Below are 14,347 nucleotides of genomic sequence, written 5' to 3'. Positions count from 1 at the left end.
GCTAACCCAGCTAGCCTGCACATTCCTGGACACTATGGGTGATTTAGCATGGCCAGTCTGCCTAACCTACATATCTTTGGACTGTGAGAGGGAACCAGAGCACCCAGAGGAAACCCACACAGACATGGGGAGAATGTGCAAACTCCACTTAGACAGTCGCCCAAGGGTGGAATTGAATGTGGGTTCCTGGTGCTGTGAGGAGTGCATACCACTGAGACACCATGCCATCCCACGCAGTGTTGTTCTACCAGCTTGCGTTGAGCTACAATTGTTTGTACCATGGATTGTAATATAGGGTGAGGCATTGGACATTATGGATGGGCTGAGATGGTCAGACTCAGCTGGAGACTATCCGAAACCTGATCAAAATTTGTAACATGGAGACAGTGGACAAAATGGTTTCCGTTACCCAAATCTGCAGGCAGTTTCTTGTCTCAGTGATCCATCTTCAATTATAAACCTTAAAGCATGCATGTCAGTACACTGATGTGTCATGGAGTCATAGCAATGTACAGCACAGAAATAGACCCTTCCTCCATGCCAACCAGATATCTTATCTAATCTAGTCCCATTTGACAGCACTTGGCCCATATTTCTCTAAACCCTTCCTAATCATATATCCAACCAGATGTCTTTTAAATGTTGTAACTTGTACCAGCCACCACCACTTCCTCATTCCATACACGCACCACCCTCTCTGTAAAAATGTTACCCCATCGGTCCCTTTTATATCTTTGCCTCTTACCTTAAACCTATGCCCTCTAGTTCTGGACTCCCCCACCCCAGGGAAAAGACCTTGTCTATTCACCCTATCCATGCCCTCATGATTTTATAAACCTCTATAAGGTCACCCTTCAGCCTCCAACACTGCAGGGAAAACAGCCACAGCCTATTCAATCTCTCCCTATAGCTCAAATCCTCCAACTCTGACAACATCATTGCAAATTTTTCTGAACCCTTTCAAGTTTCAAAACGTCTTTTTGATACGAGGGACACCAGAATTGCACACAATATTCCAAACGTGGCCCAACCAATGTCCTGTACAGCCGCAACATGACCTCCCAACTCCTGTAAGCAATGCTCTGACCAGTAAGGAAAGCATACCAAATGTCTTCTTCACTATCCTATCTACCTGCGAGTCTACTTTCAAGGAGCTATGAACCTAGACTCCAAAGTCTCTTTGTTCAGCAAAACTCCCCAAGACCTTACCATTAAGTGTATAAGTCCTCCCCTGATTTGCTTTTCCAAAATGCAGCACTTCACATTTATCTAAATTAAACTCAATCTGCCACTCTCAGGCCATTGGTCCATCTGATCAAGATTCTATTGTACTATGAGATAACTTTCTTTACTGTACACTATACCTCCTATGTTCACATCCAAGTTATTTATATAAATGACAAAAAGCAGTGGAGCTAGCACCAATCCTTGTGGTACACAGACCTCCAGTCTGAAATGCAACCCTCCCCCACCAGAACTCTCTGTCTTCTATCTTCCAGCCAGTTCTGTATCCAAATGGCTAGTTCTCCCTGTATTCCATGACATCTAACCTTGCTAACTAGTCACCATGGGGAACCTTGTCGAACACCTTGCTGAAGTCCATATAGATTGTTTCTGCCACTCTGTCTTCATCAATCATCTTTGTTACTTCTTCAAAAAACTCAATCAAGTTCGTGAAACATGATTTCCCACGCACAAAGCGATGCTGACTATCCCTAATCAGTCCTTTCCTTTCCAAATACATATAAATCCTGTCCCTCAGGATTCCCTCCAACAATTTGCCCTCCATCAATGAGAGGCTCACTGGTCTATAGTTCCCTGGCTGGTCCTTATCAACCTTCTTAAACAGTGGCACCAGGTTAGCCAACCTCCAATCTTCCGACACCCTCACCTGTGACAATCGATGATGGAGTGGGAGATGTCACACTCAAGCCTGACCTCAATCAGGAGATGCTTCCCTGCAGTGTCTGTTGTAGGTTAGGGTTATCACAGTTTGACAAAGTTATATGTGTTGTGTAAAAAATGACCAGGAGTGAAAAAGAGTCAAACATAAATTGAGGGGATCAGGTGTTGTCCTGTAGGAATTAGTTTCAGAGAAAACATACTAAACTGGTGCAAAATGGTAACATTGTAATGACAGTCTGTTAGTGTTTTATAACATCTGATATTGGAATTTATTCAAATATGCTCCTAACAAAATAAGGTGGTGAAACAATCAACTGAAAATTGTGGAAAACTAAAGAAACCAAGAAAGAATTGCAGGGGAATAAATGCAATCAGTGTCAGCAAGAGGCCAAGCAGTTTTGAAGTTCTGGAAAAAAATATTAAATTTTCTGCATACAATAACTGTCATTACGTTATGAAGCAAAATTGCCAAATTAGGCAAGGGCGTTTGAAGGGTTTATAACTACTATTTATTTAGATATGAATGATAATCTGATTCAGATTAACACACTTATGTGTTTTAAAAAGGAGGAGCCTAATATATTGTTATCTTTCAATTGCTCGAAAGAGAGCTATGGAACAGCACCAAATAGATTGAAAAGCATCATCTGAGACATGAAAACTTCATAATGAAAAGTATAACTAGTGAAACTTCCCTTGATTCGTGGACCAGTTTCATTAGACTAGAAGATAGTGACTGTAATTCCTCTATTCAAAAAGGAATAACTAGCTACCTGATGAAGGAGCAGCGCTCCGAAAGCTTGTACTTCCAAATAAACCTGTTGAAATATAACCTGGTGTTGTGTGAGTTTTAACTTTATTCAAGAAGGGAGAGAAAGACTGAAAGCAGGAAACTACAGGCTGGTTACCTCAACATCTGACAAAGGGAAAATGTTAGATGCTACTGTTAAAGACATTCCAGCACTTAGATAACTTCAAAGTAATCAGGCAGAGTCAACATGATTTTGTGGAAAGGAAATCACGTTTGAGCAACCTATTGGAGTACTTTGATGTGCCATGGATAAAGAGGAATCAGTGGATGTACAGTACTTAGACTGGGTGTGGGTTTAAGCAAACCTACATCCACAACTTCAATCTGAGCTACAATTCTTCTCAAAACTCGTTAAGTACTGAGACTTTCAGAAGGCATTTATAAAGTGCCACATCAAAGGTTACTGTGGAAAATAAATGTGTGGGTTGCATATTAACATGGATAGAAGATTGGCTCACTAACAGAAAGTAGAAAGTAGAGGTAAAAGGGTCTTTTGCAGGTTCACAAAATGTAATTATTAGTGTTCTCCAGGGACTGATGCTGAGACCTCAAGTGTTGATTTATTAGATTAAGGGACAGAAGGTATGGTTGCCCAATTTGCTGAAGATCCAACATTAGGTGGGGCAGTAATTTGAGAAGAGGACACAAGAAGGTTACAAAAAGACAAATAAGTGGACAATATGTGGCCAATGGAGGATAATGAAGGAAAATGTTGAATTGTCCATTTTTACAGGAAGTGTCAAATATTGCTCCTTTGTTTAAGAAGGGTAACCAGGATAATTTGGGAAATTATAGGCTGGTGACCCTTATGTCAGTGGTAGGGAAATTATTGGAGAAGATTCTTACTCACATTTGGAAAAATATGGACTTATTAGTGATAGACAGCATGGCTTTGTGTGGTGAAGATCGTGTCTCACAAATTTTAACTGAACATTTTGAGCAAGTGACAAAGATGATTGATGAGGGCAGGGTGGAGGATATTGTCTAAATGGACTTTAGCAAGGTCTTTCACAGTCCCTCATGGAAGCTTATAGAGTAGATGAAGTAACATGGGATTTGCAGCGAGTTGCTAAAATGGATTCAGAATTGGCTTGATCAATGCTGGGACACCTGTTGCTTGTAATATATTTAAATGATATGGAGGGGAATGTAGGTGATCTGATTAGTAAACTTGTGAATGACACAAAGATCGGTGGGAGCTACGAATAATGAGGAGGAGTGTCAGAGGATACTGGAGGATATAGATAGGCTGGAGACATGGGCGGACAAATGGCAGATGGAGTTTAATCTGGACAAATACAAGGTGATGCACTGTGGAAGATCTAATGTAGGAGGAAAGTACACAGTATATGGTAGAACCCTTGAAGCATTAACAGAGGGATCTAAGTGTAAAGGTTCACAGTTCCCTGAGAGTGGCAACACAAGTGGATGAACAAAAGAGGTGGTCAAGAAGACATATGGCATGCTGGCCTTCATCAGTCAGGGCACAGAGTATTGGCAATTCATGTTGCACTGTATAGCATTTTAGTTAGGCCACATATGGAATACTACACAGGTCATCACACTACCAAAAAGATGTGGAGGCTTTGGAAAAGGTACAGAAAAGGTTTACCAGGATGTTGCCTGGTTTGGAGGGTATTAGCTATGAGGACAGCTTGGACAAATATGGTTTGTTTTCACTTGAACGTCAGAGGCTGAGGAGGCATCCTGATAGAAGTTTAAAAATTATGAGAGGCATGAATAGAATGGACGGTTGGATTCTTTTCTCCCAGGACAGGAATTTCAATTAATAAGGAACATAGGTTTAAAGTAAAAGGGGTAAAGTATAAAGGAGACATAAGAGGCAAGTTTTTTTACATAAAGGATGGTAGGTGAGTGGAATCTGCTACCAGTGGATGTGGTAGGAGTAGATACAAGAACAATGTTAATGAGGTTTCTTGACAGATACATGAATAGGCAGTTACAGAGGGATACAGACTGTGTAAAGGCAAAAGGCTTTTTAGTTTAGAAAGACATCATGTCTTGGCAGCAACTTGGTGGACTGAAGGGCCTGGTCCTGTGCTATACGGTTCTTTGAGAGCTCTTACTCTCAAGAAAAAAAAATACAGGAAAGAACACGGGCATGGTGGCACAGTGGTTAGCACTGCTGCCTCACAGCGCCAGAGACCCGGGTTCAATTCCCACCTCAGGCGACTGACTGTGTGGAGTTTGCACATTCCCCCTGTGCCTGCGTGGGTTTCCTCCGGGTGCTCCGGTTTCCTTCCACAGTCCAAAGTTGTGCAAGTCAGGCGAATTGGCCATGCTAAATTGCCCGTAGTGTTAGGTAAGGGGTAAATGTAGGGGTAGGGGTATGGGTGGGTTACGCTTTGGCGGGTCAGTGTGGACTTGTTGGGCCAAAGGGCCTGTTTCCACTGTAATGTAATCTAATCTAATCTAAACATATGCAAGAGCTGCTCTGCTGAAGTGCCTTGCTATATAAATCCACGGAGCTCCATCTCAGGTAGATACATTACAAGTATAGTTGGAGATTTCTAAGACCATGATAAGCTCCCAGGTCAACACTAAAACACAGTGGAAAATCCTTTTCTGTAGCAGCTGTTAGAAAACATTCTATTCTGTTTTGAAGGGAAGTGAGAAAAGAAAGAGCTCGGCTAGAGAAATTGAATACATCAACAGTGGGGGAGATTCCACAGACTGCTGTCCAAACTGCCATGTTTGTGCAGTATGATTTGGTTCAAGGTTTTGGAGTGTTTATCTGCTGGAAAAGGAGGTGATTTGCATTAGTCAGATTCCAGCATCTTTGGAGGAATAGAAAACATGCTTCTCCCAAAATTAGTTAATAATTCTGTATTCTGTTGATTCCATCTTTTGAGAGGACTGACTCTGGTTACAGCATCTATCCTATCAAATTCGGAACATTTCCAGACACATCTGCTGGAAGACAACCAAAATATTGCACGATGGACAGACAATACTCCAGTAAAGAGAAAGATTTGATCAGAACACAATGTGCTGAGGGAACTTCAAGGAGATAAATTCATCTGAACGATCAGCATAAGGTTTTAACGAACAGAATCTGGAACATGCAATTGATTTTACAGATGTTGACAGTGACCTCAAATTTGCTCATGATTGTGAGAGAATATTGTCCTTTAGTGGGACAGTTAAGCAATTAAAGGTGGTTTGCTGCACCCTAAAGGCAGTTTGTGGGCAAACTCAAAACATATATATAGGCTAGTAATTGTTTAAATAGTTTTGCTTTCATCTATTTGAAAGAAGTAGCTCACATATTCTCACATAATGAGGTTTAAGTCTTTCATTGGGGATGTATTTTCATGTGTGGACAAGGAACCACCCCACCATACAATTCCCAGCAAGGAACTTTGTATGTAGATTTTATTTTCGAAAGCAGCAACAGCCAAACTGGCTGCAGGAATGAAAGACTAAGCTTGTAGATGATGCAAGCTGAACCAGATGATTAACAATTTGGACCATAACAGAAAAATTATCAGTTCAAAATTGTTTGCCTTAACAGGTTTTTTATTTGGCGATTCCTGCAAAATATTCCTGAAATATTTGATTGACATAGAATATCAAGGATCTAAAAAAAAGAACACACTCCAGCAATGGTATGGTGGCCAGCACTGCTACCTCATAGTACCAGGGACCCAGGTTCAATTCCCGCCTTGGGCAACTGTCTGAGTGGAGGTTGCATGTTCTCCCTGTGTCTGTGTGGCCCCTACACTGTAGGGATTTTATGGTGTTTAATACTGATTGTGACTGCTTTTGTTATAAGCTTCTTGGATAAGTCATCAGGAGTCTTAAAGAATTCACAAAGTAGCAACAAAACGTAGTTCTGCCCATGACATATTCTGTACACTTGATTATCCTGCACAAAAGGTCTAATATAACCAATGCAAACTACAAAGTGGTATCTCTCCACAGTCTGCAGATTGGTCTCCATGTATCAGAATCACAGCGATAACCAACATCACAGCTCAGGCACAACTAGTAAGGCTGAAGTCTGTATTTACTTGCAATGTGATACTGGAACAAGCAATTTTGGAGAATGGACAATTGTTCATATCCAGGAAGAGTTTAGTTTTACTCACCTTATAGGGAGCCCCAAATATCCACAAAAAAATTAGGGAAACAGAAATAGGGAGAAAACTATATAAAATTAAGGAAGTGAAAAATGTTCATGCATTGCTCTGCTAAATTATCATGCAATGAGATTAGCAAATGATATAAGCATGGGTGACTATCACTGGGAAAGAAACAGAGAGCAATCTGAGTAATTTCATCAGGAAACTGCATGCTATTTAGATAAATTAGCATTTTGAGACATGTTTTTGAATGGAGAATATGGTAGGTGTTATTCGGTTAAGATTAAGTTACTCGTGTCATTTAATAAGGTTCAGGAAAGGAATTGTGTGAGTCGGTGTTGGGAGAATGGTCATTGGGAGAACCCACCATGTTCAAAAAAAGTGAGAAACCAGAGGAGAAGCTTTTGGAACAAAAATCACACCAATGACTGGATGCAAAGTCATGGCCTGGAATCTATTTTACATTTTCCTTCAGTAGTTCCAGTACACTGAGTGAAGCCAGTTGCACTGAGTTGGTGGTGCGGAGGCAGAGATGGCGCTTGGATCTAGAGTTTGGCGAACAGTATTATTCAGTTACACACCAAACATGCTAAGTCATGTGCAGTTGATGTTTGTTCGTACTGTCACAGTCTAGTGAATTAGCACATAGACTCCATCTAGTGGATAATGTATGTGCAGTGATTTCATTATCCTGAATAGTGGAGGATACACTCAGAGGACTCCTGAAAATGCTGTGCCATTGTAATAGGTGTCAACAGGGCATTTGGTTTTCAGTGCTGAGGGGGGCAGATACTTGCACTAGGTGTTGGGATATTGGAAAGTACGCCAGCCTAAACCCGGAACCCTGACTTGTGTGGGACCCAGGTTGCACTGGCCCTTGCTGGTGAACGATGACCTTAAAACCGTGACTGGAGCGTGGAAATGGAGGCAACAGATAAACTGGGTTAGAGTACAGGAGTGGGGAAAGGCCCTCTTGTGATGCAGACATACTTGTCCCTACCCTAGGTCTCAGGTTTAAGACCGATCTACACCCGAGGTGTGTAATAGCATCTCTGAACAGGTTGGTTAGGAAAAATGGGTTAAATTACAAACTACAATCGGTGTCCCGGGTAAAACTGAAAGTAATTGCCTGTCAACTGCAATTCCCCTCGGTTTGGCCAAGTCAATGCGTTCCAGAGAAGTTTCAGGAAGAGTTGGAGGTGAGATGGGATTGGAAATAGTTGGCTGGCTTTTGTTTTTGCACCAGTGCGGACTGGATGATGGGCTGCAGGGTCTCTTTCTCTGTGCTGCAGAGCAGTATAGCTGTAAATATTGTGAACGGAGCTCTGCTGGGGGCTGAACACGGACAATTCCTGGCAGATTACTGGCGCACCACACTCGCTTCACTTCAGGCAGACTGGCGAATCAGGGGCCTTTCCGTAAAGTTCAGCTCTAACTCTGAAGACAGGGGATGCAAGTTAAGGGGTGGAGAGGGGAGAGGGTTACTTTCTCAGGGCGAATACACAAACCCTTCCCCCCGCTCAGAGAGACACTGTCTAAACATTCCCCTGCTGTTTGTAGCTGTGTTTGAAGACAGTGCCTTTGGGGGAGGTCCCCCCCCCCCCCCCCCCACATGGATGGTGTATCAGAACCATATGATGGAAATGTGTTGCTGGAAAAGCGCAGCAGGTCAGGCAGCATCTAGGGAACAGGAGAATCGACGTTTCGGGCATTAGCCCAGAACCATATACCCCATAGGGAACAGACCACACACACTAGTCCCCTGCTTCTTTCTTACAGCCCCAACAGTGCTGCAGAAACTCAGCAGCTCAGGCAGTAGCTGTGGAGAGAGACACAGAGTTAATGTTTCGGGTCCAGTGACCCTTCCTCAGTTCCTTACAGCTACGTTCATCTCCCGGACCACCGGTAAAAGGAAAATCCAAAACGGCAAACGTCCGTTTGTCGTGGAATGTCCCCTCTCACACGGTGAATGTGTGTGTGTGTGAGGGAGTTTGTCTGTGTGTGAGGGAGTAAGAGTGTGCAAATTAGTGTGAGGGAGTGTGTGTGTGTGAGGGATTGTGTGTGTGAGGGAGTATGTAAGGGTGTGTGTGTGTTAGGGTGAGTGAGAGTGTGCAAGGGAGTGAGTGTGAAAGAGTGAATGAGTGTGTGAGTGTGTAAGGGAGTGAGTGTCCTTACTGGCTTCACTCCTCGGGGAATACTGCAGAAAGTTTGGGTTACTCGGGTGGATTAGCGGGAGATGGGGTCCCGGTGAGTTCCCTGGAGTTTCACACCACGCTTCTTGACTCACCTCCTGAACCATGGGGTGGGGGCGAACGTCTTTAAAGGGGAGGGGAGGGATTTTTTAAAGTCTACTGGTCCCTTCAGAGAGAAATAGCTGTCGCAAACAGTGTTAGGATTAATCTCTCCGGCTCGCCATATTTTCTAAGTGTGTTTTCAGCATGAGAATCACTCGGGAATCACTGCGCAATGCTGCAGCAACTTGGAAATGCGGGGTTACAAGAGAACGGGGTCGCGGGGGAGGGGTGGGGGGGGGGGGGGGGTGGGCAGTGCTTTGTGAGTGAGTCAGATCCCTGGTTCCTCCAGCTACCGTATCCTCCATCTGAAACTGTGTCTGTGTGTGTCTGAGGGGCTTGTGAGAGCACAGAAAACCTCTTTGTAAATGCAACAGGTCCGTCTTGTTCCTGTGGAAACTGTCTCCGTGTTACAGAGATGGGAATCTCGGCCTATTCCAGTCTCCAGAGAGGGAGAAACAGACAGATAGACAGATAAATAGACACTCAGACAGAGACATATAGACAGACACAAAAGAGACAGGTAGATAGAGAGAAAGACAGAGACACGAGAGACAGGTAGATAGAGAGACACAGAGAGACAGATAGAGAAACAGTTAGACAGACAGACAGACAGAGAAAGATAGTCAGAGATAGATAAACAGTCAGGGATAGATAAATAGTCAGATAGGTAGATAGATAGACAGGCAGATATTCTCAAAATTTACAAACGAGGTTAACAAACTGCGAAGTGATTTGAACCCTCTGGCTGACAGAGTGCGCCCGTTTGGTTTCTCTTCCTGTTCTGTCTGCACGCCCCCAGCCCTTCCCCACACAGAGCCAATGTGAACAGGCCCCCGGTGTTGGTTTTCCCGCTGGAAAACCCAGAAACCCGGAGAAGGAAGGGGTTCTGCTGTCCTGTTTACATCCCCCCCGCCCCCCCAGGGGAGATGCTGCCAGATGTGGGACTAGAGTCGATTCAGAGTGCTGCATACCCGTGCAGACTCGATGGGCCGTACGGCCTCATTCCCCTTCGGTGTTGCCCCTGTCCTTGTGTTTATTTTGTTGGGGGTGGGGGTGGAATAAAGATCCTAGGATCACTTCTTGTTTCGAGTCCAGTTTTTCCCTGTAATTGTGCCGTCACTCAGGATTAGAGAGCAATCATTCCTTTAATCATCTTCACCCCCCTTCACACACACACACACAGACCCTTCACACACACACAGAGACCCTTCACACACACACAGACCCTTCACACACACACAGACCCTTCACACACACAGACCCTTCACACACACACAGACCCTTCACACACACACACAGACCCTTCACACACACACAGACCCTTCACACACACAGACCCTTCACACACACACACAGACCCTTCACACACACACAGACCCTTCACACACACACACAGACCCTTCACACACACAGACCCTTCACACACACACAGACCCTTCACACACACACACAGACCCTTCACACACACACAGACCCTTCACACACACACACACAGACCCTTCACACACACACAGACCCTTCACACACACACAGAGAGACCCTTCACACACACAGAGACCCTTCACACACACACAGACCCTTCACACACACACACAGAGACCCTTCACACACACACAGACCCTTCACACACACACAGACCCTTCACACACACACACAGACCCTTCACACACACAGACCCTTCACACACACACAGAGACCCTTCACACACACACACAGACCCTTCACACACACACAGACCCTTCACACACACACACAGACCCTTCACACACACACAGACCCTTCACCCACACACACACAGAGACCCTTCACACATACAGAGACCCTTCACACACACACAGACCCTTCACACACACACACAGACCCTTCACACACACACAGAGACCCTTCACACACACACACAGACCCTTCACACACACACAGACCCTTCACACACACACACAGACCCTTCACACACACACAGACCCTTCACACACACACAGAGACCCTTCACACACACAGAGACCCTTCACACACACACAGACCCTTCACACACACACACAGACCCTTCACACACACACAGACCCTTCACACACACAGAGACCCTTCACACACACACAGACCCTTCACACACACACAGACCCTTCACACACACAGAGACCCTTCACGCACACACAGACCCTTCACACACACAGAGACCCTTCACGCACACACACACACAGACCCTTCACACACACACAGAGACCCTTCACGCACACAGAGAGACTCTTCACACACACACATAGAGACCCTTCACACACACACAGACCCTTCACACACACACAGACCCTCCACACACACTCCTAACACACACAGACACACACATACCCCTGACACACACAGACCCTTCTCACACACATAGACTCACATACACACCTCACACACACACCCCTCACACACACAGACACACACATTCCCCTGACACACTGAGAGACCTTTCACAAAAACACATACAGACACACCACACACACCTCTCTCACACACACAGACCCTTCACACACACATAGACACCTCTCACACACCCCTCACACACAGACACATTCCCCTGACACACACACACAGACCCTTCACACACACACACATACAGACACACCACACACACCCTCTCTCTCTCACACACACCCCGACACACAAACACACACCGCCCCCAGGGCTTGGTGACTGTTTCCCTGGACACTGTGCCAGTTGGCAGTGCCCAGTGTATGGATGGTGGGGCAGATGGACAGAGAGCTACGGGTTTTGAGGAGGGTGGGCGGCAGTGGGTCTGTCCCGGAGCTCACTCTTACCTGGAGTTGAGCTCCCTCTGGGGTCTCTGTGATTTCTCCAGGCCCAGCTTGGTGAAGATTCCCACCAGCACCATGACGGCCACCACGCCGCAGATGAAGTAGACGATCAAGTTGGTTTTATCTCGGGTCTGGTCAAACGCATTGTCGTCCGGTCTCTGCGGGGGTTTGCCCACGTTCGCCCAGTTCGGGGTATCATAGTTGGAGCAGATGCTCTGGTCCAGGCGGGACTCTTTAAACTGGCAACAGTACCGGTAACCACATGTCCCGCAGCAGTACTGGTAGATGCTGGTGTTACAATTGAACGCTGCGTCAAACTGACCCATCACATCGAAGTAGCCCCTGCAGCGGTCCGGGGTGGCTGGCAGCTCCAGTCTGGCCGAGCTGTTGGAGCTGGAGCCCAGCAGGAGCGGGCCGAGCTGCCGGCCCCCTTTCGCCTGGGCCATGCGGTCCAACACCGGGCACCAGAAACCCAGCAAGTCCAGCAACAGGTAGCGCAGCAGCCGCACGCTCATCGCTGCCGCTCCGGGACTCAATCCGGATCGCTCAGCACCTTCAGGCGGATTCCCTGCTGGGCGGCAGCGAGCTCCTCATTCCTCAATGGACCCCCTCCTCTCCCTCTCTCTCCCGTCGCCAAGTTGCGGCTCGGGCTCCGGCTTCCACCTTCCACGTGTGCACAGCTCTGGAGCTGGGTCAGTGCCTGCCTTATCCTGGCATCTAACAGCCTGGTGGCACTGGGCTAGGCTCCGGGAGACATCCGCTGCTGCCAAATGCCAACTTAATCCGAATCCAGACAGTTCAGACTCCGGGTATACTGAGAGATTGCAGACTCCGGGTGCACTGAGAGATTGCAGACTCCGGGTGTACTGAGAGCTTGCTGACTCCGGGTGCACTGAGAGATTGCAGACTCCGGGTGTACTGAGAGCTTGCTGACTCCGGGTGCACTGAGAGATTGCAGATTCCGGGTGTACTGAGAGATTGCAGACTCCGGGTGCACTGAGAGATTGCAGACTCCGGGTGTACTGAGAGCTTGCTGACTCCGGGTGCACTGAGAGATTGCAGACTCCGGGTGCACTGAGAGATTGCAGACTCCGGGTGCACTGAGAGGTTGTAGTCCGGGTGTATTCTAAGAGCTCAGAGCCCGCAGCCCATTTCCTAAGGGGGTCCAGCGAAGTGAACCAGCGCAATGCGAGTCGACGGAGCTGCTGGCGTTAAAGTTAGAAGTCTCCTCCTGTCCCTGCGCCTTTTCTACAGGCAACCATACAAATCCTCTAATGTGGCTCAGAGCCCGTCTTCTGGGTCAATGCTATTCAGCTTAAGCGTCTCTTGCTTATTTAGTGAAGTCTGATTTGATGCCAGGACTTTAGCATTTTGGGTGAGTGATATGGGATAGGAGAACTGGAAGGCGCTGGAAGAGAACGAGTAGCGAGTGAGTGAGTGTGTGTGTGTCTATGTGTGTGTCGATGAGAGAGAGAGCCCAGGCTGAGCTCTCACAGTTTAAAGAGGCTATGGGCTGCAACATGGAACATATTTACATGGAGCAGCTTGCCATATTGCCAGGTGTTCACACTGCCAACAGATTCAGTCTTTTTGACCTGTATTTTAAAAAGGTCTTTAAATGGTGTGTTCAGAGAAACACCGAGCTGCCCGGAGACCGTGGGACCCACAATGGAGCGGCCACTTTCTTACAGTAAACAGAGTTCCTCCCGTCACCTGCAGCCACAGTCCTGCGATTTCAACTCAACTCCCGAACAAAACCGCTCCGATTCCACCGGGATTCTGACCTGAAGCTGCATTGAGTTCACAGTTTCACTGGTTGGGGAGTCCCAAGTCGTTTCACACACACGCTCAGTTTCCCGGGAAACCCTCTCCAAACTGGGGAAGTGGATCCACCATTGGGAGGTTTCTCCTCCTTAAAGGGGAGTCACTGATCTTTGATACACCCCAAATAATCAACAACATTTTAGTTAGCGTCAAACCCTAAAGCTGGATTTCTGTTTCACAAAGACTGGGTTCAGCACTAATGCAGTGAGAACATTCATTCCTGACTGTTTCCCTCTGAAGAAGCCTAACATTCACCAGATTTTATAGTGAAATGAGCGTAAACAAGTAAAATAGAAGTGTGGAAACAGTAACATTATCTTCAGATGGTAACATGCCCCTTGGCTGCAGAGGATTAGCTCCAACCGCAGACTCTGTTGTGATAGAAACCACATTTCAACATTTTAAAATGATTGGAATATAATCAGGCAGGCGGTTTGATTGTTCTACAGGAAATAATCTAGCTGGGACCCGAAACATCTTTTAATCAAGTCTTGTCTATAAATTACATTCTGAAAATGAAGCGGCGACATTTCTTCCAGAAACCTGTCAAAAGGTTTGAAGGTTCTCATTTGCTCGGTGTTCTGACTGTGTCTCAGAATCGAGAGGGCT

The 14,347-nt window shown here is 46.1% G+C and overlaps 1 protein-coding gene across 1 annotated transcript in view; it reads right to left on the bottom strand.

Annotated features, from left to right (window-relative positions):
• The window catches only part of shisa9a (shisa family member 9a), a 427,797-nt gene extending 415,345 nt beyond the window's left edge, over positions 1 to 12,452 (bottom strand). Inside the window, exon 1 of the mRNA XM_043712110.2 lies at positions 11,918 to 12,452. Within this exon, the coding sequence (XP_043568045.2) occupies positions 11,918 to 12,429 (512 nt within the window). The 5' untranslated portion in view covers positions 12,430 to 12,452. The remainder of the gene's footprint in view (positions 1 to 11,917) is intronic.
• Positions 12,453 to 14,347: the final 1,895 nt, after the last annotated feature.

This window comes from Chiloscyllium plagiosum, unplaced genomic scaffold (genome assembly GCF_037043375.1).
Source record: "Chiloscyllium plagiosum isolate Xiang-an unplaced genomic scaffold, Cpla_swu_hap1 HiC_scaffold_20, whole genome shotgun sequence".
Taxonomy (NCBI): domain Eukaryota; kingdom Metazoa; phylum Chordata; class Chondrichthyes; order Orectolobiformes; family Hemiscylliidae; genus Chiloscyllium; species Chiloscyllium plagiosum.
This window is presented reverse-complemented; position numbering and strand designations above follow the sequence as displayed.